The sequence below is a fragment of the Lissotriton vulgaris genome, chromosome 4_1, assembly GCF_964263255.1.
Source record: "Lissotriton vulgaris chromosome 4_1, aLisVul1.2, whole genome shotgun sequence".
Lineage (NCBI taxonomy): Eukaryota > Metazoa > Chordata > Amphibia > Caudata > Salamandridae > Lissotriton > Lissotriton vulgaris.
The window spans coordinates 1782261855-1782287099 of NC_141691.1; the positions used below are offsets into that span (position 1 = coordinate 1782261855).

Consider the following 25245-nt stretch of genomic DNA (forward strand, 5'->3'; position numbering starts at 1 on the left):
TGACTGAGGCCGACGTCAAGAAGATCCTTGACGTCGAGGAGACAGTGACAATCCAAGAGAATGAGGATATACTCTTCATCTGATTCTCACTCCAGAGCTCCATCTCTGGTAGAAATACCCTTTTCTCCCATCTCTGTATCTCCTCAACCGGACTAATTGGCTCCACTAGTGCGCCGCTTCCAGCGCTACCTGCTCCTCCTAAACTGGCACCTCAACTTTCAATACCGACACCAGTCATTCCACCTCCTGTGGTACCATGGACACTCACGTCCCTCTACTGCATCACACAATTCAAGGTCGCATCGCCGATCTAATCCCAGGTCAAGTTCATGTTCCCACTTCCATCGGGATACTCTCCGACCTTGTCACCTCAACCTCAATCCTCCCCAATTGATGACATCAACACCTTTCAGGAGGTTCTGGTTCGGGGCGCAGCAAAATTGAACATATATATGGTGGTTCCCACTCCATCGACTTCGGTGATCTAAGAAACTCTACACCAGCGCACGGCTCAAGACCCTTGCTCCTGCTACTAGTGCCGGGTCTTCTTGAGCTAGCCATGGAGTTGTTCCTCTTTCCAGCGCAGCAAAATCAGCACCCTCCAGGCTTCAGAAGAACTAATGTCCACCGAAGCAAGATCCACTGTTTTTATGTGCTGACCCTCCATCTGATTTAGTGGTGTTATTAGCCGCACGAAAATCCCATGCCACATCACCATCTGTTACCTCTCCCCCTGATAAGGAGAGTGAAAGATTGGACTCGTCGGGATGCAAATAATGCAATAGGGCAGCTACGTCCATGAAAGCAGCCAGCAGCACAGCCCACCTAAGAAGGTACGATCGTGCATTGTGGGATTCCATTCTCCATTCTGTGGATCACCTTCCAAAAGAACACCGGTAGGATTTTCTGAAAATCGTCAAGGAGGGAGCGATGGTCTTCAACCAGGTCATCTGTGCTGCAGTGGATTCTTCGATTTTAGCTGCTCACAGTTACTGTCAGGGGATCTCCCTAAGGAGACATGCATGGCTTCACATGACATCTCTCATCTAAACTCACCTCAGTACTGTCTGGACATTCTAAAGGAAGCAAAGCGACCATCTACATGATCAGCCTACACCTTCAAATTGAGAAGATTTTGCATTTGGTGCTCTTCCCGGCAGATCAATCCCACTTCCTGCCAGGAGGATATCAGTCCACTTTATTTGCTACACCTTGCTAAATCTGGCCTCCAATACTCGTCAATCAGAGTCCACCTGTCTGCCCTTACGGCATACAGGAAAAGTACTTCACTGACCTCTTTCTTTAGGATTCCAGTTAATAAAGATTTCTTGGAGGGGGTTAGAGAAGGTTTGCCCTCCGATAAGCCGTACTTGTCCTTCATTGGAGCACAATGTAGTGCTTTCCCGCCTCTTTCTTCCTCCTTTTGAGCAGATTCATAAGGCTTCACCTCAGCATCTCTCTTGAAAAACTGCCTTCCTTGTGGCTATAACTTCAACTACAAGAGTTGGTGAGATGCAGGCCCTTTGCGCTGATCAGCCATATACAGTATTCCATTCTCCCAAGGTAGTGTTGCATACCCATTCCATGTTCCTTCCTAAAGTGGTTTCTGATTTAATGTAGATCAGACAATCGCTTTACCCACGTTCTTTCAAACCCCTTCTTCTCCAGCGGAGAGAGCTCTTCAATCGCTGGATGTAGTGTTCAAATTCTACCTGGATAAAACCAAATCTATTCGAAAATCTCAGCAGCTATTTATCAACTATGGCCCAGTTTGCACTGGTCTATCTACTTCCAAACAGTCAGTCTTCAGATGGATCGTCATTCTCTGTTATCAGCTCGCTAATAAATCTCACTGGTAGGCCCAAGGCTCACTCCACTTGAGGCAAGGCAGCCACTACAGCTTTGATGCAGAATATTCTCTTGGTGGATATCTGCAAGGCAGCTACTTGGAGATCAATCCACAGATTCAGTAGACACTACTGCATTGACACAGATGCTAGACCAGATGTTCAAGTAGGACAAGCATCCACCAGAAATCTCTTTGCCTAGCTGTATATATGCATTTGTGGTTCTGTCTACTCCACCGCTTCTGGTGAGATAAGCTTGCTATTCTATTCAACGCTTATGACTATACATGGACATCCCTTATGAAAGAAGGTATAGTTTCTTACCTGTAACTCCAGTTTCCTCTTAATTGTATTTTCTTGATAATCATAAGCAACCCTTCCCTCCTCCCTAATGTAGTAGGCATGCAGCCAGTCTTCTTTCTGCGTTATTACTTATTTACTACAGCCTTCAAAAAGAACCAAGGTAACTGCCTTTGGCTGAGCATGAAGGGGATATTGGAGGGGTCTCTGCTCTTAAAGACACAACCTCCTTTTCCTTCTGATTATAATGGCAGCCTATGGGCTATATTGCCTTGCACTTTATCTCAGTTTCACATAGCAAAAGGGTTTGTAAAGGTTCTTTTTCTGTGCCCTTACAAAATTATTCAGGTACTGGGCGCATATGTATCTGTCGACATCAGACGCTTCCCCACCCTCCGCACCTTCAGGAAGAACCTTAAGACCTGGCTCTTCGATTGAACCAGAGCTGCATACTCCACCCCCCCCCACCCCCCCTCAGCACCTTGAGACCCTCACGGGTGAGTAGCGCACTTTATAAATCCCTGATTGATTGATATTTCATTGCAACCTGTTCATTTTTCACTCAAAGATGAAGAATTCTGGCCACTGTAGCCTTGTCCTTGGCTGCATTATGACTTTAAGTGACTTTTCAAGGCTTTCCCGAAGAAAGGCAAACTTCAGCACTTAGTTACTTTGATAAAGTGCTCTGGGGTCCCTGTAGATGGGCGGGACTATCATGGAAAAACCCCTACAAGAGAACTGGAGTTACAGGTAAGAAACAATACCATCTTCGCAATCAGACAACTTGCTCTTTCTGGTAGGCTCGACCTGAAAAGCATACCGTGAATAAAGAGCACACAGTGTTCTGTCATTATGGAGAGTAATTATTTCCTTAATGCATTCATTCAAACTTAACCTGTACGTGCTATTCCTTCTGTGCCCCACCAGATCAGACACAATATCCTTGGGGCAAACTGAAGCACTTTGAGCAGTACTTCAGGAAGTTGTTATACCCGAGTCATCAAGCTCAAAGCCTCTACACCATCTGCATAGTGCCTCAGTGCTTCATCAGGAGTAATCAGTGCTATATTGGTAAAGTCCACCAATCCATACAGAATTGCAACATTTTGTAATGATGCAATGTTTAAAATGTTACCTTCATTCTAGCTTGTCTGCTGGTGGTAGTGTGTTATATCCAGGAAAGTTCATGCACTTTTTCATGTTAAAAGTTTACTTTTTAACACTTAATGTTTTTGTAATATTTATAGGTTTTGTATGTTCCTGATCCTGACTATATTTCCAGTGTTGAAAGCTCTCCGTCGCTAAGTCCTATAAGTCCATTATCACCAACTTCTTCAGAAGCTGAATTTGATAAGTCAGCAGTACGTATGCTTTTCTTTTACCGTTATCTGGGATATGTATGCCTAAGTGTTTTGAATAGTCAAAATGGGGAGAAACATGTTTCATTAATTCATAAACCAACCTGTGGAAAGGTAAAATAAATAAATGTTGGTTTTCCTATTGGTCCTAGACCATGTTGCAAAGCCATCCTGTGCCCGGGGCACTCCCAGGTTTGTTTGCTGATTGGTACTGATGGTAACTGACTCTGTCTGTCCCTGTGTTCTGCCTAACCAGGCCCAGGGCCAGTGCTATGCTGAAAACACACAACTTTAATTTTTATTTAATTTTGAAATGTTGTCTAAATAATCAAGAGCGAACGTTTATACCATAAATTGAATCTCATTATGATTTATGTACGATTTAATTTTGGTTTAACCTGCTGCCATTCACTGCAAGTATGTTTTCATAGCTCCAGATATTATCTGATTGGGTAGTCTGCTTTCTATGTCCCCGAAGTTCACAAGTCACATGATTTGCATTTAAACTGTATTGTCATTTTGCACTAACACTCGTGAACAAGGGAACCCATTTCCCGAAACGCGTCGAGTGCGATTGTGAATAAAACACTTTTCTGAACCGAGCTGTGGCCTGGACATCGTTTCTTTGAAAGAAAGGAGAACGACTGTTTGTGGAATACGGGGGAGTGGCGATCCCGTCCCGGCCCGCCGCTGCCAGCGGCCATCCCAGCTTCTTCGCCAATGTGAGGTGGATATATTATATATATATATATATATATATATATATATATATATATATATATATATATATATATATATATATATATATATATACATATTTACAATCCAATCCTTAATTTCTTTGTCAAATAAGGCGCTGACACAGTGGGAATCAAAATATCAAAGAAGAGTTTTGTTTATTCTAAAACGAAGTGGCTTGATGCGTTTCGGCGGTAAAACCACCTTGTTCACAACATCTCAACACTCAATGTGGCGTGCAATATATACAGAGTTTCAAGAGCTATGTCGTGTCATGGGTTGGTTGCCATGGTGATTCTCCTCCCCCAACAGTCATGGAAAAGTATGTATTGTACAACATGTGGTGTGTCATGATATATGTAGTCTTTCTTCCAACATAAAACTTATAGGTCACCCGAAATACAATACAAACACAAGCATTTCATACTACAATTACGACCATTGTAAAGAAAATCTCTAGGTGACGAAAAGTACAAGAATTGTGTTTGTACCCGTGCAATTCTATTCATTGCAGGTCTGACTGTGCAAAAATGTCTGTCGTCTGGCGTGCGCGAGTTCTTGGCGTGGGCACATTCTGGGAGGCATACAATAATTGAAATGTATGTTTTTGAAAAGTGTGTGTGACAGTGGGCAATATTTACAGTGCAATAACCTGATTGTATTTACAAAAAAACAGCACTTGACTGGAATATTCCGCACTTGCGACAGAAATTTATAAATCCACATGATGCAATCGATATAAAGTTGCATTCTACCTTCTTATAAGCATGAACCCTGTTTCCGTGTGAGTACTGCTTCCTAGTAGCCTTTCAAGACAAGATTACTTGAACTCTCTCTGGGCAACGGTTTGTGAATTAAGCCCCAGTGGGCCTTAGTATTCCTACGAATACCTGATAGACACCCGGAGTGCTATTGTTACCCAAGTGGGCATGTGTGTCTGAGGGAACATTTGGAATTGTATTATCCGTGTCTGGTATTCTTTTGTGCGTGATATAATTATGTACCTAAGTGCTGATATGTGCATTTACCGTGTAAGTTAACCCAATGAGCGACTTCCTCCAAGCTCTGTTGTGTATTGATAGTGAATGTGATAAGTTAAAAACGGCTGTACTGTAAGTATTCATTTAGCACCGTTGTTAAGATGTTCTAAGAGGAGCAGGCTCGGGCGGAAGAGGAGCACTTGACTGTTGGAAGACGGTTGGTATTGGGCCATTAGTTGTGTTATGTCACAAGTGTACACTCATGGCCTCGTCAGCATTCAGGCCATTCGGAGTCTTGGTGTCGAGCATGATGATATATCTAGACTCCAGTCTCCTGAGAGCTAAGAGTCTGTTTCCCCCTCTTGCATTTTTCTTAACACTATCGATGACGAAGTATTGTAGGTCTTCCACTTTCCCACTGTGATGTGCATTAATATGGCGAGCCACTGGGTAGGCCTGGTCGTCCTTGGTGATGGCCCTTAGGTGTTGTAATATTCTGACATGTACTGGGTGTATTGTACTACCTACGTTCTGCTTTTTGCACGTGCACTGTAAGACATAAATGGCGTACTCTGTTTTACAGGTAAAGTTTTCCCTTATGTCCAGTGGTGTTTTCCTAAGTGGGAGCTGCACTTTGCTGGTATTTATGCCATGTTTACAAGCCTTGCACTTAGTGCATTTGTGGAATCCCTTTGTACTTTGTAGCCAGATAGTGTTCCTGCCTTGGCTGGGAATGTTAGACACCAACTCTTGTTTCATCGATTTAGCCCTTCTGTAAGTTATCTGCAGCAGTTTGGCACATGATTAGTCCTATTGTGGGGTTGCTGCGCACTACGGGCCAATGTCTGTAAAGGATTTTACATACTTGTGCGTGGTAGACATTGTACCCTGTGATGATGCGTGGTGTCTCTGCTACTTTAGTTGATGTTGTTTGTGCATTATGTTTAAATAAGAGCCTTTCTCTGCTTTTGTTATTACTCTTGGCCTCTGCTGTTTTGAGAGTTTTCTCAGTGTACCCTCTAGTGCGCAATCTTTTGAATAATTGTTGTTTGGATGTTTCAAAGCTATCCTGGGTGCTGCAATTACGTTTCATCCTAAGACACTCGGCATAGGGGATACTGGAGATGAGGCTGGGTGGGTGGAAACTCCCGGCGTGCAGAATGGTATTGCCGCAAGTGGGTTTACGATATGTTCTTGATTGGATCTTATTGTTGGAGATAAATAGTTCCAAGTCCAAGAACATTATAGATGTTTTGCTGGTAGTGCATGTAAACCTTAAGTTTAAAGTGTTTTCATTCAGTTGCTCTGCAAATTCTACTTCACTTTCTTCATTGCCCTTCCATATCAGGAAAATGTTGTCTATGTTGCGACTATAGAGCGCTACATTTTCAGACATTTGTGTGCTGTGCCCTGCCATGAGTACTTGCTCCTCCCACCAGCCCATATGCAAATTAGCATAGCTGGGGGCGCAGCAAGTACCCATGGCAGTCCCCTGTGTTTGCTTGTAGAGAAGCTTATCAAACATGAATGTATTATTTTCGAGACACCACTCTGTCATTTGTAGCAACATTAAGGTGTGCTGGTATAGTTCAATGTCCCTGGTTCCTAAGTAGTGTTGATGGCATTTAAACCGTCTCTGTGTCGAATACTGGTGTACAAGCTTTGTACATCCAGCGTAACAAAGACAAAATCATGTTGCCAATTCACATCATAAATTTCTTTCAAAAAATCCCCACTGTCCTTGATGTAAGAAGGTAGTCTTTGTACAAAGGGTTGCAGAAAAAAGTAAATGAACTTGCTGGTACTTTCAAATAGCCCCCCAATTGCCAATATTATGGGCCTTCCTGGGGGGCAATGTTCATTTTTGTGAATCTTTGGGATAAGGTAGAGATGTGGTGTGACTGGATAGTTATTTTTAAGATAATCAAACTCCTGTTTGTTGATCAATCCCGCAGTTCTCCAGTCATAAAGGCTTTGGTGGTATCTCTCCTGTATGTTCACTAGATTGGTTGCACTGATCCCGACATAACAGTCCCTGTCAGATAGCTGCTGCATCAGTGCCTCTTTGTTATACATGTCCTGCGGCCACAGTACCACGTTGCCCCCTTTGTCCAACATCCGTACCACAATATCTTTTCTGTTTTTAATTTTTTCCATCACTTTGTCATATTCGATTCTCTCATTGTGTCTCATTCTTGTAAAGTGTTGCTACTCTCCAGCGACAGTTGCTTCAGATCCTTTATTACTTTGTCCGAAAAGATATCCAGGTTGTCTTTTGGCATCAGTGGGCAGAAAGTGGATCTAAGTTTAAATGGAGTCTTGGAGGCCGCGTGGATGTTAATGCCAGCAGACGTCGCAGCAACGCATGCTGGCATTAACATCCATTAATCCTCCATATCTAGTTCTGCCATATCTGCCACATTCCAATTGCCTCGAGCATCACCCAAAATTGGATCTTTGTCCTGATTTATACTTTTTCCACGAGTGGTGAAGAAATATTTGCGCAGTTTGAGTTTTCTGATAAATTGGTGTAGGTCTATGCGGGTTTGTGATAGTCAAAATTTGTTATTTTGCAAAAAGATAGACCTAGTGTGAGTACTACTTCTTCATTAGATGTGAGAGCCATGTCGAAAAGATTAATTATTGTGTTTTTGGTTCTGTTGTGTCACTCATCGTCTTCTGATTCCTCTGTAGGTTTGTTTCATTGGTTGCTGGTTTTTGTTTGCCCCATCTCCTGTTTTTGCGTTTTCTGCTGCTTGATTCTTGCTTTCTTTGTATTCTTGTCGAGGCCTGAGACTCCTCAGGCGGTCCTCTCGTAAAAAAGCAAATTCCTCCACTGGCGTCGGGACTGCTTATGCTTGTCCAGGGTTATTGCTCATGCCAGAGTCCGATTCTGCCCCGGAGCTGACTTCCGATTCACTGGGCGCGGACTCTTCCAGCGCGTTTTTGTTGGCAATGGCTAACTTCTGCCGTCTAATGCTGTCGAACTTTCGTGCGAAAGTGTAAATCCTTCCTTTGAGATAATCATTTCTGTCTCATTGGAATTTGAGCTATTTGCGCTCCTTTATGGTTTCCTCGTATTTTGCCACTCTGTTTTTTATCTCAGCCATGCTTTTGTTTATTTCGTCTTGGTTCCCATGACTCTCGAGTTCCTTGCTCACTGTTTCCAGTTGCGCCAAAATTTTCCCACGATCTGTGGCAACATATTTGACTAGGATTTGTAGCATGTTTCTGGATGATTGGGCATTGTTGTCCGGCCATTCCTGTAGCATAGCTGGATCCAGGTTTTCATATGTTGGTACTACCAACACTCTAAGTCCTCGTGGTACCTACCTCCAAGTATCTGCGCAGTGACATACATTCCCACCATTTGAAAATTTCCTGCTTCCTGAATCTTTCAAACTCCTTTAGTAATGACTTGACATTTGTTCCTTAGTTTGTTGTTCCCCCATTCCCCCTGATGTTATGGGGCTCTTATTGCTGCTCGTGTCGCTGAAAATGTCCAGTGCCGCCTCCTCGCGCTCACGGACCCAATCCTCAGCCATCGTTGTTCCTGGAATAGATTTAATCTTCTTTGATACCCACTGCCGTTTGTAGCTGAAAGCTTAATGGACTACCTCTCCCAGCAGCCACCTGTCTTGGACCCAATATGACACTTATGACACAGGCTTACCTTGAAACTCGGATACCCTCCCGCACCCACTAGGATCAGGGAAGCTCGGGTCCGTGCAGTCAGTCAGTGTCAATCTCGTCCGCAGATCTTTGCTCGGGGGGCTCTCTGTTTTCCTCGGTCTCTAAGAACAATCCACTTGTGTTATATAATATTGACACACTTGATTTCCATTAAATAAGGGGGAGAGAATGTTGCCTTACGGCTAGAGCGGTCGACGTCGAACCCTGGGAACCGGGTTCGTGTCTCAGCAACAATGCTCAACATCCTGTGATTCTGGGCAAATCACATAATCTCCCCGTGCCAAACGAAAATGAGTGTGTCCTCATGTAACAAAACGGGTGCTATGTAAAGCGCTCTGATACCCGATATCTTCTGGTCTAGTTCGCACTATATAAAACTCTTAAAAATTTTTTAAAAAATGCTAGACACTTCAATAGAAATTAAATAGAAAGACTGAGCTGTTAAATTCATAATAATTCATAGACAAAATGGTATTTGGGTTAGACTCCACTTGCAATTGGTTAGCTATATTTGAATTTTTATTAACACCACAGCCATTAGATAACTTGTTTGCCAGTTAAGTGGAGTGACAATGTTTGGTTATGCACATAGGAGTCTTATTTCAATGGCCTACAGCAGTGTGTTCTTTCTTGTGGGCACTGGGATTGTTTGTTATAGTTTTTATATGAAACTGGTATTTCATTTTCAACTTGTATTAAAATGTTTTAACTAATCAGTTGTTAAAAGTAGCGTTATTCTTTAGGTGAATTTGTTTAGTAAAATAGTGCTCTATTAATTCCCAGTAATTACATTTTTTTTTAGTGTGCCTGACCAGTTCTTGATCTATTTGCAGCTGAATCTTTTGCTTTCATTGTTTTTGTCTGTATTTTCCTCTCTCTAGCGATCAGTCTGTTTCTCTTTTCCTCTGCTTTCTCCTATATCTACCTATCTATCTCTATCTCTGTTTCTCTCTGTCTTTATTTCTCGCTCCATCTTTGTACATCTCTGTCTGTGCCTCCTTACCTTTATATTTGTGTCTCTACTGTTATCGCTTGATCCATCTGTCTCTATCGGTAGCGCTAGTTCTATCTGCCTATCCCTATAGTATTCTATTCTCTTTCAGTATATCTTTTTGTCTATTTGTTTGTCTGTTTGTCTTTCTATCTATCCCTACATGTATCTCCCTCTGTATCTGTCTTTAGATCTTTCTGTTGATATTTGTCTCTGTAAGTCTGCTTCTATATCTGCTGGTATCTGTTTCTACGGTTATCTGCGACTGTATACCTCAGTCTCTTTCACAATGTTTCTACTTCTGTTGCTTTCTGTTTATGGCTTTTTCTATCTGTCTTTACATGGCTATACATCTCTATCGCTCTAACTTGGTCTACCTGCGAGTGGCTCTCTCTCTCTCACGCTTTCCCTTTCTCTGTCTCTTTCTGTTTCTTTATCTCTGCCTTTTCCTCTGTCGTTTGCTGTCTACCTTTATGCTTTCCTCTATATTTGTCTCCATCAATCTGCCTCTCTCACTATCTACTTCCAAGAATTTCTCTATACGACTCTTTCCGAAAGTCTGTATTAGCCTGTCTACCTTGATCTCTCTAACTGTGTCTGTTTCTTTTTGCATCTTTGTATATGTTGCTGCCTGTCTCTGTACGCTTGTCTGAATCTTTTCTGTCTCTCGTCGTATTTTTGTTGGCCATCTTGGAACCATAAAAATATCCTTCCAAGATAAATCAGTGTTATTTATTATGCTGACGAGTTAGCACAAACCTAAGGCAGCAGAGGGTAGGAAGAGAGAAATAACAAGAGGAGGGAATTTGCTGGAAGAGGGAAGAAACTAGCAGAAAGAGGAAAAATATAGGTCAGAAGTGAGTAGAAAGAGGATAGATAATGGTCAGAAACTAGTAGAAATAGGAAAAATAATGGCAGAAAGATGAAAAATAAAGGTCAGAAACAAGCAGAAAGAAAAAATAGCAGGCACAAACTATCAGGAAGAGGAAAAATAAACGTGAGAAACGAACAGAAGAAGGAAAAATAACTGGCAGAAAGGAAAAATAAAGGTCCGAAACAAGCAGAAAGAGAAAGAATAACAGGCAGAAACCAGAAGAAAGAGGCAAAATAAAGGTCAGAAAGAAGCAGAAAGAGGCAAAATAATGGGCAGAGATGCAAATATAGAGGGCATAAGTGGGCAGAAAAAACAAGCAGAAAAGAAGGCCAAAAACGAGCACAAGGCACAAACCTAAGGCAGCAGAGGGTAGCGGACTGCGGGCAAGCTGGACAGGAGAACTGTAGTAGTGGTCAAAAACGAGCAGAATGAGGAAAAAATAAAGGTTAGAAACGAGCAGAAAAGGAAAAATATAGGTCAGAAACAAGCAGAAAGGCAGATAAAGTAAAAAAAAGTTGCCGAAAGGCAAAATAACTGACGGAATGAGCAGAGCGTCATAAATAGAAGGTAGAAAAAAGAGCAGAAAAGAAGGCAGAAGACAGACAGAAAACTTGCAGAGGAGGCACAAACCTAAGGCAGCAGAGGGTCGGAAAAATAAGTCAGGACAGAAGAACTGTTGCAGGAGTAGCTGGCACGAGAACCTGCTCCTCCAACCTAAATGCTTTGCCTGAGGAATTGGGTTGTTGGTTGACTGGAGTGTGAGCCCCAGTCAAGCAGCAACTGCAGTCCTTATCAGGGTGAGGCACAAGCCAACCTTAAATTAGGGTGTGCGCACCCCTCTGGTAGATTGGCACAGAGCAGGCAGGCTGAACTCCGAGGGAATTTTTAAAGCATTTGTGCAGCAGTTCAAAAAGTAATAAAGTGAAAACACCACACAAAAAGGACCCCACATCAAGTTTGAAAAATAGAACTCTCTTAAATTAAATAAAACCAAATCAATACAACAACAATCCAAATAAGTAGAACTGGAGATATGCAATGAATTTTTTGTTGTGTGAAAATAACGACAAATAGCACAAAGCACCTGTTGTGGATATCTGGTCATACATTGACCGGGACAAAGTCAGAAGTTCAGGCCGATTGCGATGGAGTGTGGGCCAGCTACAGGGACCTAGTTAAGCCAGCTGAATAAAGTATCTTAAATCCTGGTTCGTGGAGCGTTGCGAGGATCTGCGTCAAAGATGCATTGCGCAGCCGAAGTGATGCAGTGGTTCCGAGATGCGCCAAATCTGCTATGCCCGGGCCTGCGTCATCTGGAATCCCATCGACGGGGCTTGTGATGCGAAGTCTGGGATCGAGGATGCATTGTGCAGTTGGGGCGATGTGTCTGGTACAAGGTGCTGTGATGCAGCGTCTGTTGTCGCCGAGAGTGCCATCGACGAGGGATGTGTGGGCCTGCACCGAGGATACGGTGCTGCGGTTCCAATGGGGCTGCGAAGGTAATGCGGGTCTCTGCGTCTGGTTTAATCCTTACAGCAGCAACGATGCAGTGGTTCTGTACCGCGCAGCAGAGGACATGCATCTGTTCCCCTTGATCCACAGAGGCTGGCTGGTGACCCTAAACCCATTTCCAAAGAACCAGGACTAGAGTGGCACCACTTGGCAGGGTAGACTCACAGATGACAGAGTCCAGGGGCAGGTGCAGAGTTTTCTGATCAGGAGGCTAGCCAAATAGCCCATGTAGTCGTTCTGGGTTCAAGAATTGCAGGTCCAGTCCTCACCCAAGCAAAACGGCAGGAGTTCAGCAGAGCAGCAGTCCTTCAGAGCAGCAGTCCGACAGAGTGACAGTGCTTTCACCTGCACAGTAGTCCTTTCTGGCAGAGTAGCCCAATGTTCAGAACTGTACTAAAAAGTTGCTGTCACAAGTACAGTATTTGTACACATTTGTGTCTTTGAAGTGGGGTGAAGCTTCTGGGGGCATTTGAAGTGCATAGGTGCCCTGCCTTCCTTGCCTTGGCTCCAGGCTAACTACAAGGGCTATGTAGGCAGCCCTTTGGTGGAGGCAGGGCACAGCCCATTCAAAAGTAAGTTCGGCTGGGCCCATCTCCTCCCTCCCAGTGATGGTCTATCTAGTAACCCCTAAGCTCCCCATTCTGTGTCGCTGTCTAGGAGGAATAAACAAAGCCCAGCTGTCAACTACACTCCGTCATGTAACCTAGAGACAGGCCGCATGCCCTAAGGCCACGGCAGAAACATGCCAATTTTCTTAAAGTGCAATTTTCAAAATTGTAATTTTAAATCTGCCTTCACCATAAGTTAGGATTTTTTCATGCCAATTCCAGAGACTTCAAACATGAACTGAGTACCTTCAGCCATTTGGAAATTACACTTATAAAATATAATAAGGTAATGCCCAAAGTTTCCCTTTGGGAGCGATTAGACCTTGTAGAAGTTAAAAACGGGAATCATTGTTTACAACGCATGCGATACATATCATGCCGTTACAACTCGGTCATTACAATGACCGCGTTGTTGGATTGCAAACCATTGCAATGCAAGTTTTTACAACGACTTGCTGCAGGGGGCAGAAGGTGTTGGAATTAAAATCCAACAGCTTCTCTACTGTTGCACAGACTGGAGTTGGAATAGTAAATTATACTATTCCAAAATCAAGCGCGACCCCTACAGCAAGTCGTAATGGTATGTGATGTAACAACGTGGTCGTTGTAGAGAACGCGTTGTAATGGCATGCAATGTATTTGCATCCGTTGTAACGTGGCCTATTCGTGAAAAACAAATGAGTTTTTAACAAATCCGGAACATGTAAAACGTAAAAGTACATGCACTCTGGGCTGTCCAGGGTCTATCGTAGGGGTGACTTGTATGTACTGAAAATGAAGTTTTGGGCTTGGAAACAGGTTTATTCTGCACACACTAGCTGCTTTGGCAGACCTGAGACATGTATTAACTGCTACATAGGTGGGTGTCACAATTGGTCCTTCTGGCCCACTCGTAGCTTTTAATTTACAGGCCCTGGGCACCTTATAAGGGACATTTAAGTCCACTAAATATGGCAATTGTGTATAAGCCAATCTTACCATGTTGTAAGGAGAGAGCACAAGCACTTCACTACTGGTTGGTAGTGGTAAAGTGTGCAGAGTCCTAAAAGCCACCAAAACTGGGTTAAAAAAACAAAGGTGGGTATATGGCAAAATGTTTGGGGATGACCCTGCAGAAAGGGTCAAGTCCAACAAACAGAGTAGTAGAAGGAAAGCCTAAAGACTAAAAAGTCATTCAGTCCTGGGCAAGGGGCAGAATCAAAATTCATTACAAGTTGACTTTTTGGTTTCTGTTTTGTCTGAAACAGAAAGTGGAGGGTGTCTGCAGCAAGACTGCAAACATTTTTATCTACTCCAAATAATTCTTTCATTGCTATTTCAACATTTAAAAAACTCTGCAACGAAATTTCCCATAAAATGTTGATCTTTGTGTACCCAGTTCAAATGCTGCGTGGTTTCAGTGATTCTAATTGCATCGTTTCCAGCCAATACAAATATTAATTTTGTTTGTATATTATTTTTTTTCTTTTAGGATCCAGATGGGTGTCATCGTACAGAAGCAACCTCTTCACCAGCACATACATGTGTTCGTCCAGCAAGGGTGGTGTCATCGACCTCTGAAGAAGAGGAAGCTTTTACAGAAAAATTTCTTAAAATTAATTGCAAGTACATCACTGATGGAAAGGTAGCCCGCTGGATTTATTTTCCGTTATGAAAGTTTTTAATATAAATTTTTTTCTTGGAATGGGTTCATAGTTGTAATTTACTTCCTCCTAGTGAATAAGTTCATTGTTTTATGAGGTTCCAAGTAGTTGTTATCACAGGTGAGCTGATCATGTCATTGGGTGTGCATAGCAAGTATTCCAGCTGGCTATTTTGACCTACTTTGTTTTTCAGCCTTAAGAGCATCTTTGACACTTTTTAAGTCTACCTTGCCCCAAAATTATTATGTTTTCACTGTTTAATTGGCTTTCCTGTTAATATTCGAGGTTATTCCTTTGACACAACTACTTTTCTAGTGATTTTGAAATATTTTCCACTTTTTCTGTGTCGTTTTAAGTTTCCTTCAAATTCGTGACTTTTCAAACATTGCTGTGTACCAAAACAAGGTAGTGCATACCAGTTTAAAACTAGCGACAACAATTCTTCTACGAAAATAATCTAGTAATTTAACCAAAAGTGCAGAGATAAAGTAATGATATGAAGTATCTGTGCTTTTCACTAAAACATTGTTTTCCAGATTGAGATAGATTGACAGTCATGAGCCAAGGTGGCAGCCCTTCAGCCTGATGGGAAAAGTTAGTAGAGCAAGGAAAAACTCAAAGATAGGTGTGGTTTATGAATCCATCCAAAGGCTGTGCTGTGCCCTGGATTCCTAGAATGGATTCTAAAGTTTCTTTTTACCTAATGATGAATCCTGATTTATTGCGGTGCGCCCTAAATGGGCTTAGAAAAATCCAAATACTATGTACTTCAGAGCAGCTATCCGAAGTAAAACTTATTAAATGCACCTATTTACAAAGCGGGATGCTCTAGACGTTCTGTGTTACATGAACCCATGCAAAATATCCCAATGCAACAATGCAGAACCACACATATAGATAAACATACTTAGGTGTGCATTGTAAAACTTCCACCGTAATGTACACAAACACCACATGTAGAGGCACCCATAGAACCTCCATCGGAGAGTAGAGGCATGCCCCCCATATGTTGTGTAAGTAATAACTTTTTTATGGCAGCTAAGACACTTTCGATAACAGGATTCCATTGAGGGGAGACTGGGATGGAAGCAAGAGTGAGACAACTGGAACAGAAGCTTGTGGATATGAAGGAAACCGATGATTATGTAACATGTTCCATTAAGGTAATGGTAGTTCTGATTAATAATGCATACCACAGATTCTGAGCCTTTTGAATCTTTCGGGTCCCATACTGGGTCTGGAGTTATTTTTAAGCAATAGTTTCCGCGCTTCGGTCTTGGAGGAGCAAACTTGTACCTTCACTCTGGATAACTATTACCTACATGACTTGTGGCAGACCAGTTTCCTTGCCCCATTGTTAATTTGTAGCGTTAATGCAGGCATCCATCTTCTTTGGACTAGAGCACCATCTGGACGAGGTGGAGTTCAGAGGCTTCTGGTCTCAGCTGGAGCTAAAACACCATATCAACCTCCTGGAGCTGTGTGCCATTTGGCTGGCCCCCAAAGCCTTTCTGCCTTCTGTGGGCATTCTTGAAGTTTACCTAACAACCCTTTCTACCGTTGTGTTTGCCTCATTAACCATGTTTTTTTAAAAATGTGTTTTTTATTAAAGTTGAGCAACATATAGGCAACATTGACGCAATCAGACATTCGTATAGCCTGGTTAGAGTACATATTTTCAAATATATTATCCTTACAATTTCAATATGACACTGTATATCTCGTAACAGTTCCCTCGATACCTCTTGCCCTTCCATAATCCCCCTTCACTCTGAACCCGTATTCAAACTATCTACATCAGGTTCTTGCAGTGGAGCACATATTTCACCTCTAAAAGTATTCCAGGCCGCCAAGATTTTAGTCCATTTCCGGGGGCTTCCTCTCGTTGCATATACCGTCCGCTCTGTAATGATAGCAAGATCCATGTCTCTGCACCAGACTGTCAATGAGGGCAGCTCTCCCGCCCCCCATTTCTGCGCTATGTTCCTTTTAGCAATCATGAGGCCCAACGTGATCCATATCTGTCTGTGGCGTGAAAGATCATTAGGTTCCCATATATTAAGTAAGCATCTACGCGGTTCCGGTAGGAGTGATACCTCCACTGTCTCTGATATAGTACGTAAGACCTGGCCCCAGTAGTCAGCTATAGCAGAGCACTCCCATATGGTGTGTATAAAAGTACCTTCTTCCCCACACCCTCTAAGGCAATATGGATGTTGTGCCCTCTGTAGTTTATGCAAGATAGTTCTGGTGTAAAATATTCGATGCAGGATCTTAAGCTGTACCAACCGCAGCTTAGCGGAGATTCCCACCTCTTTGGGCGATGCCAGGGCTTCCTGCCACTCAGTCATCTATGTCCCCCACCTCCGTCACCCTTTTACCCCTTAGTGTAGCTGTCGGGTCTGGTAGGTTATTAAGTAGCTTCCTATATGTAAGTGATGTGGCGCGTTTATGCATGTGGTCTGTAAGTAGTCGATCTTCCAGCGGGGAGGCCTCGGGACCTTCAGTATTTGGCGGGATCACTGCCAGTAATGCATGTCTTATTTGCACATACCTATATGTCTCAGTCGGGCCAAGGTCATATTGTTGCTGAAGTTGGGCAAATGCTACCACCGTTCCTCTGTCCCACAAATCCCCGACCGTGGAGATGCCTATCATGTCCCATTGCGTGAACCCCTTACTATGTCTCGGGTATCCTAATTTGGGGTTGTCCCAGAGCGGGGTAAGTTTATTTATAGTCCCTTTCCATCCCAACTTTGCCTGTGATGTGTACCACAACATGGTCATATGTTTCGTGGGTCCCTCCAGTCTCGGTGTCAACTCTTTGTTATAAAGTATGGCAAGCATGTTATTGGTGCCCAACTGTGCTCTATCTGCCCTATACGCTGGATCGTCCTGAGGTGCATGGATCCATCGGTTAATGACCGTAAGATGTGCCGCCCAATAATATAATTGTATGTCCGGGAGTGCAATCCCGCCATCGTACCGGCTTTTGTGTAATTTCGCCTGTGCTCTGCGCGCCGATCGGTTGTCCCAGAGAAGTATCGATACTTGCGCCGTTATTTGCCTAAAGTATTGGGGTGCAACCGGGAAGGGTGTGTTGTCAAGGGCATAGAGAAACCGCGGCAGAGCCATCATTTAATATAATGCCGCCTTACCCAGGAGCTTAAGGGGTAACGACGCCCAATGTGTCACATCGCGTTTTAAGCATTCCAGAGGGGGCGCCAGGTTTCTAGCAAAAAATTCTGTTGCATCTTTGGTAATATGTATTCCTAAGTATTTAAAAGAATCCCCAGCGGGCAATCGGTGGGGAATGGTGGCTCCGGCCCTTTCAATATGAAGAGGACCGACTTAGACCAGTTTATTGTGTACCCCGACACTTTCCAGAGGCTATTGCAAATATTAAGAAGTTCTGGTATACCGTGTTCTGGATCCATAAGGTATACTATTATGTCGTCAGCGTAGAGGGAGAAACGGTCCTCCCAACCTTCCCTCCACCGGATTCCCTATAGCAATGGGGTCGTTCTGATCAATGTTGCCAGAGGCTCCAGTACCAGTGCGAACAGGAGCGGCGACAGGGGGCACCCCTGTCGCGACCCTCTTGCCTGCAATATTTTGTGCGATTTGTGTCCATTGGCCGTAACTCGAGCCAAGGGCTTGGCGTATAGAAGTACCCATGCACAAAATTTAGGGCCAAATCACAAGCGATTGGACTGCAAGTAGGTATTTTCATTCCACCATGTCGAAGGCCATCTTTGCATCTAAAGACAATATTACCGCCGGTTCTGAGAGCGATGGGGCCTTTGCCAGTGCCCCATGTACTCTCCCTAGGTTAAGGGCCGTGTTCCTATTGGGCATAAACCCCGATTGGTCTGGGTGTGTTAAGTGTGAGAGGTGGGCCAACAATCTGTTCGCTAACAACTTCGCTAAAATCTTGGCTTCAGCATTTAATAGGGATATGGGACGGTATGAGGTGCACTCGGTTGGGGATTTACCAGGTTTTGGGATTGCTACTATTGTCGCTATTCGTTGGTCTAGTGGAAGCTCTCCCCTCTCCAGGCTTTCGTTATACATTGCTAATAGAGGCGGGATCACAGTCCCAGCCATTTTTTGTACCATTCTATTGGGATCCCATTGGGTCCCAATGCTTTACCCGATTGTATCGAGCCAGGTCAAGTCAAGTCAAAACATTTATATAGCGCACTACATACCCAGAGGGTTTCAAGGCGCTTAGGGAGGGGAGGTGGATTATTTGTCAAATATCCACGTTTTAAGCTGTTTTCTGAACGCTAGGTGATTCTGGGTGAGGCGAAGGTAAGCGGGGAGTGAGTTCCATGTTTTGGCAGCCAGGTATGAGAAGGATCTGCCTCCCATGGTGGTCTTGTTGATGCGAGGTACAGTGGCTAAGGCTTGGCTGGAAGAGCGGAGTTGGCGGGAGGGGGTGTAGAAGGACAGTCGAGAGTTGAGGCAATCTGGTCCGATGTCGTAGAGTGATTTGTGTGCGTGGGTAAGCAGTCGGAAAGTGATCCTCTTATTGACGGGTAGCCAGTGGAGGTCTTTAAGGTGACCGGAGATGTGTTCGTTGCGTGGGATGTCTAAAATGAGCCTGGCTGAGGCGTTTTGGATTCGTTGTAGTTTCTTCTGGAGTTTTGCGGTGGTACCTGCGTAGAGGGTGTTTCCGTAGTCCAGTCGGCTCGTGACTAGAGCGTGGGTGACTGTTTTCCTTGTTTCGGGGGGGATCCAGCGAAATGTTTTTCTGAGCATGCGAAGAATGTTAAAGCAGGAAGAGGATACGGCGCTGGCTTGTCTGTTCATTGAGAGTGAAGAATCCAGGATGACGCCAAGGTTCCGTGCGTGGTCTGTCGGGATGGGTGCATTTCCGAGGGCTTCCGGCCACCAGGAGTCGTCCCATGCAGAGGGGGATTTACCTAAGATGAGGACTTCTGTTTTGTCTGAGTTCAGTTTCAGACGGCTTTGTTTCATCCATTCGGCGACTTCTTTCATTCCTTCGTGTAGGTTGGTTTTAGCGGTGCTGGGGTCCTTGGTGAGAGATAGGATCAATTGAGTGTCATCCGCGTAAGAGATGATGTTGAGGTTGTGTTGGCGGGCGATGGCCGCGAGGGGGCTCATGTATACGTTGAAGAGGGTGGGACTGAGTGAGGATCCTTGTGGTACGCCGCAGATGATTTCGGAGGCCTCGGACTTGAATGGTGGGAGGCGGACTCTCTGGGTTCTTCCGGTGAGGAACGAGGTGATCCATTCCAGTGCTTTACCTTGGATTCCGATGTTTCTGAGGCGTTGTAAAAGGGTGCTGTGGCAGACTGTGTCGAAGGCTGCAGAGAGGTCGAGGAGGATGAGGGCCACTGTGTCTCCATTGTCCAGTAGAGTTCGAATGTCGTCTGTTGCTGCGATGAGGGCGGTCTCAGTGCTGTGTTTGGCTCGGAAGCCAGATTGTGAGGGGTCGAGTGATTTGTTGTCTTCGAGGAAGGCGGCGAGCTGGTTGTTGACAGCTTTCTCGATGACTTTGGCCGGGAATGGAAGAAGCGAGATGGGGCGGTAGTTTTTGAGTTCGGTGGGGTCTGCTGTTGGTTTTTTCAGAAGGGCGGTGAGTTCAGCGTGTTTCCAATCTTCTGGGAAGGTAGCGGAGTTGAAGGAGCAGTTGATGACGTCTCGGAGGTGCGGAGCTATGACGGAGTCTGCTTTGTTGAAGATGTGGTGGGGGCATGGGTCTGTGGGGGATCCAGAGTGGATGGAATTCATCAGGCGGATGGTGTCCTCGGTGGAGATTGGGTTCCAGGCGTTAATGGTGTTAACGGGGGGAAGATGGTCAGTTGATGGTGGGGTGGGTAGGCTTCTGGGTTGGTTGTCAAAGCTGTTGTGGATGTCAGCAATCTTGTTGTGGAAAAAAGAGGCTAGGGAATCGCAGAGGGTTTGAGAGGGGGTGATGTCGTTGGAGTTGGCCGAGGGGTTGGAAAATTCCTTGACGATGTTGAAAAGTTCCTTGCTGTTGTGGGCGTTGTTGTCAAGTCGATCTTTGAATGCTGTTTTCTTGGCTTTTCGGATCAGTTGGTGGTGAGTACGGATGGCGCTTTTGAAGGCGTCCTTGTTGCTGGTGGATGGGTCTTTTTTCCAGGCCTTTTCAAGGGAGCGGCACAGTTTCTTGGATTTCTTGAGGTCGTCGTTGAACCATGAAGCCTTCTTGATGCCAAGTTTGTGTTGACGTTTTTTCAGTGGTGCTAAGGTGTCGGCGGTGTTGGATAACCAAAGGGTGAGGTTGGAGGCGGCTTCGTTGGCATTAGAAGAGAGGGCTGGGGAGGTTTGAAGGAGTGATGTAGAGATCTGCTCTGTGGTGATTTTGTTCCAGTTTCTTTGTAGAGTTGGTTGGAGGTGGATGATGGGTTTCGGCTTGTTGTAGGTGAAGTGAACGCAGCTGTGGTCCGTCCAGAGGAGATCTGTAGTGTGGCTGAAGGAGACATGGTTGCTGGAGGTGAAGATGGGGTCGAGAGTGTGACCTGCGATGTGTGTGGGGGAAGTGACCAGTTGTTTGAGTCCGAGGTTGGCGAGGTTGTCTAAGAGGGTGGCGATGTTGCGGTCGTTGCTCTTTTCAAGGTGGAAGTTGAGGTCTCCCAGAAGGATGTAGTCTTTGGAGGGGAGCGCGTGTGGGGTGATGAAGTCCGTGATGTCTTCACTGAATTTTGCGCGTGGTCCTGGTGGTCTGTAGAGGAGGGTGCCTCTGAGTGTGGTCGTGGGGTCGATGTGGATCTGGAAGTGAAGGTGTTCGGAGTTAGCGAGGTTGGCGTCGGAGCTGGTGGTGATGCGGATGGATTTCTTGTGGACGATAGCGATTCCTCCTCCTGTATGGTCGGTGCGGTCTTTGCGAGTGATCTTATAGTCTTCAGGGATAGCGATGGCGATGTCAGGGGCGGAGGAAGCGTTCATCCATGTTTCCGTTAGGAAGGCGACGTCTGGAGAGATGGTGTCTAGTAGGTTCCAAAGGTCAATGGCGTGTCTGTGGACCGAGCGGGTGTTGAGAAGGATGCATTCTAGGCGATTGGGGTCGGGAATCTGTGTTGTGGTCGCAGCGGAGATGTTGTCGGTGTCGCTAAATTTGCAGGAGAGGCAGGAGAAAGGTCCATGGGTGTGACCGGGAGCGGCTTGGACGCAGTTGGGGGCGCGACCGGGGTTAAGGGCTAGGAGGGTGGCGGCATCGTAGGTAATGCGGGAGGGCTGGGCAGTGCGAGGGGCAGGGGGACTGGCGCTGGGCGCGGTCCAGGCGCGGACGGGCGTAGACGGGCTTACCTTTGGCGCACCTTCGGCGCGGATTGGGCGCGGTCGCTGCGCGTAGACGCTGCGCGCGGGAACTCCTGTCATATACGGATAGTGGAGGGGGAGGGGCGAGGGTGACTCAGCTGGGAGGCGGGGCGGGCTGACCACGAGAACAACAACCAACAAAATGGAGGAGGGGGGAGCACAACAGAGCGCTTAGGAGCAACGCGCTAATACAGCAGCTGAAACAGTCAAATTTAGAGTCAAAGCGCGTTCTATGTAAAGCGGCAGCCGGGCAGATCAATGAGAGGCACAGAGGATGCAAATGTTACACAAGCGCTGCAATAACGAGACCAGAGCGCGCCAGCAGCTGAAACAGTCCGATTTAAAGCCAAAGCGCTTTCTATGCAAAGCGGCAGCCGGGCAGATCGATTAGGAGGCACAGAGAATGGAAATGTTACACAAGCGCTTTAAAAACGATACCAGAGCACGCCAGGGAGCACTGGGAGCGACCACTCCGGCCAAAGCGAAGAGCGATTGCAGTTTTCAATTCGTCCTCCGTTAGATCCGCTTCCAGCTCTAAGGAAGCTTCTGGTGTTAGGGTTGGCATCTCTATAGTCATGAGGGAGCCCGCCACCTCTGCTTCCGTCACTTCCAAAGTCGGAGTATAAACCTCCCGGAAATGTTCTACTAGTGTGTGTATTATGTCTTCTGGTTGCGTTTGGAGCAGCTCCTCCCTCGTCCGTATTTATTTATTTATTTATTTAGTTTAGTTTATAGAGCGCGACAGATACCCAAAAAGGGCTTCCCAGCGCTAAACAGAAATTTGAACTGGAAGGACAGAAAGGGTTTTAAATGGGAAACCAAAAGCGCTCACTGTATGGGTACCTATTTTCAAGACGGAGCGATTGGGGAAGGGAATTCTAGAGCTTGGGGCCTAGGAAGGAAAAAGATCTACCTCCCATCCTAACCCGACATATTTTAGTGAAGCAGAAAGACCTTGGGAGGCGGATCTCAAGTCTCGGGCAGGTATGTAGGTATGCACAAGGGTCAGAAGGCATTTGGGAGCATTGCCCCACTTTATCCTGTGCATGAGGCTGAGAGTCTTAAATTTAACCCTGTTGTCAATTCTTAGCCAGTAAAGTGCCTTTAAGTGACTGGACATACGGTCTCTCCTGTTACATTTACAGAGCAGCCTAGCTGCCACATTCTGTACCAGTTGGAGACGCCTTGTAACTGCCTGGGATGCCCCCAAGTAGAGGACATTCCCGTAGTCCAGGAGGGAGGTAATTAATGCATTGACAACTGTCTTTTGGGTGTCTTCAGGGAGCATCCATATAATTTTTCTGAGCCATCTCAAGATCGTGAAACAGGTGGCTGAGAGAACGCTCACCTGGGGCTCCATGGTTAGGTCTCTGTCAATGATAAAGCCCAGATTGCGGACCTGGTACGGTGGAGTTGGCAGGGGGCCCATTTCAAGTGGCCAGTGTCTGGGGTTCCAGAGGTTCTGGTCGGGGCCTACTATCAGAACCTCAGTTTTACTGCCATTGAGTTGGAGTATATTTTTGTTCATCCAAGATGAAATGTTCCTAAGGCCAGTCTGGAGGCGTGAAGGGGTATCTTGGTTCACATCAGATAGGGAGAATATGATTTGGGAGTTGTCAGCTTATGTGTACATGGTGAGGCCAGCAGATTCAGCAATCTGAGCCAACGGCGCTGCATAATGGTTAAAAAGCAGGAGGCTAAGTACTGATCCCTGTGGGACTCCATGCGGAGAAAAATGAGTCTTGGATGCCGCATTGCTGGAGGAAATTTGGAATGTCCTGAGCGTCAGAAAGGATGTTATCCAATCAAGTGCCTTTCCTCTTATGCCCATATTGGAGAGGGAAGCGAGCAGGGTGTTGTGAGAGATGGTGTCAGACGCCGCGCTGAGGTCAAGAAGAATCAGCGCGGCAGACTGACCCATGTCGACCAAATGTCGAAGATTTTCCACGACTCCAAGTAGAGTGGTTTCCATCGAGAATCCTGCGCGGAAGCCGGATTGGTTGGGGTGTAGAACGTTGTTTGCCTCCGTAAACTTGGTAAGATGTTCATGAACATGTTTTTCCAAAATTTTGGAAAGTGCAGGCAGGAGGGATATCGGGCGAAAATTTGCTAAGATCTTAGGGTCAGCCATTGGTTTCTTAAGGAGGGGGGAAGACCATGGCATGTTTCCAAGGTGACGGAACCGTGGCTGTGGAAAGAGATAGGTTTAAAATGTGGCGTAGCACGGCTAGCGAAGAGGTGTCTAAGAGTCTCAGTATTGAGATCGGGAGAGGGTCAACTGGCGACCCAGATTTAACTTTCCTTAGGATGCTTTGTAAACCTTGGACGTCTATCTCGTGCCAGGAAGTGAGTAACGCGTGGGACAGATGAGGTTGGGCCATGCTGACATCAGTATGAGGTCCGAGATTATGCGCATATGTAGATTGAGCTTGCTTTTGTGTAGCTATATCTTGGTGAATGTTCTCAATCTTAGAAGTAAAATATATAGCCAGTTCCTCACACTCGAGACTGTTGAGGGGGGGAGGTTTGGAAGAAGTGTTTGCGCCTGCAAGTTCCTTTACCAGATTGAAGAGAATTTTCGATTTGTTTGCAGCTTCATCTATAGATTTGGTAACATAGTTAGATCTTGCCTTATTGCAGGCTTTATGGTAGAGCTTAAGCTCGCTTTTATAGTGCGATCTGGCAGCCAGAGAGTAATCTTTCCTCCACAAGCGTTCTAGTCGTTTACATTTGGATTTGAAGGCTTTTAGGTGCTCGTTGTACCATGGGGCAGGTGGATTGTGGGAGGTAGTTTTTTTGTGAGCTAGGGGCAAGCAGACGTCTAAAGCATCTAAGAGCCATTTATTAATGGTGGTGGCTGCCATTTCGATGTCACCGGTGTTTAACGCTTCCACTGGAGTTGTCAGGCTGAGAGTGGACGTGAGGCGATCAATGTCCAGGTTTTTCCAGTTTCTTTTTAAAGACTTAATGGTCTTATTGGGAGAGCTAACAGCTAAGTGGTCTCCCAGGTGGAATTTAATTAAACAAGCATTTACAATGCAACGGTTTCGCCCTTGGAAAAGTTTGAGCTATTGGCATTGTGAATGACAAACTTTTTATTTATGTGTTGGTTTTGAAAACAGATAAATAAATGGCATTGTCATTTACAATGGCAATAGCTTAATCTCTCGCAAATGCGATTTCAACGTTCCAAGCACATCAGCCGGCGTAGTGAGGCCAAGCTGTGATAGAAGACTGTCCCGGGAAATATGGACCCCTCAGGACTAAAGGCCTGCAATATTAACTGGAGTCTTCCCAGGAGCCACTCGGAAAATAGTTGTTCATGTTAAGAGATAACAACTACAGCACTTATACTCTGAAAAGTGGTCGCCATGGAGAGAAAGCAGACAG

At 45.2% G+C, this 25245-nt stretch overlaps 1 protein-coding gene across 5 annotated transcripts in view; it reads left to right on the forward strand.

Moving 5' to 3' along the window:
* The window catches only part of OXR1 (oxidation resistance 1), a 1826889-nt gene that overhangs the window by 1338465 nt on the left and 463179 nt on the right, over positions 1-25245 (forward strand). For all 5 annotated transcript variants that reach the window (XM_086966107.1, XM_086966110.1, XM_086966106.1 and 2 more), the window contains 2 exons: positions 3395-3508; positions 14373-14525. In XM_086966107.1, coding sequence (XP_086822233.1) covers positions 3395-3508; positions 14373-14525 — 267 coding nt within the window. The remainder of the gene's footprint in view (positions 1-3394; positions 3509-14372; positions 14526-25245) is intronic.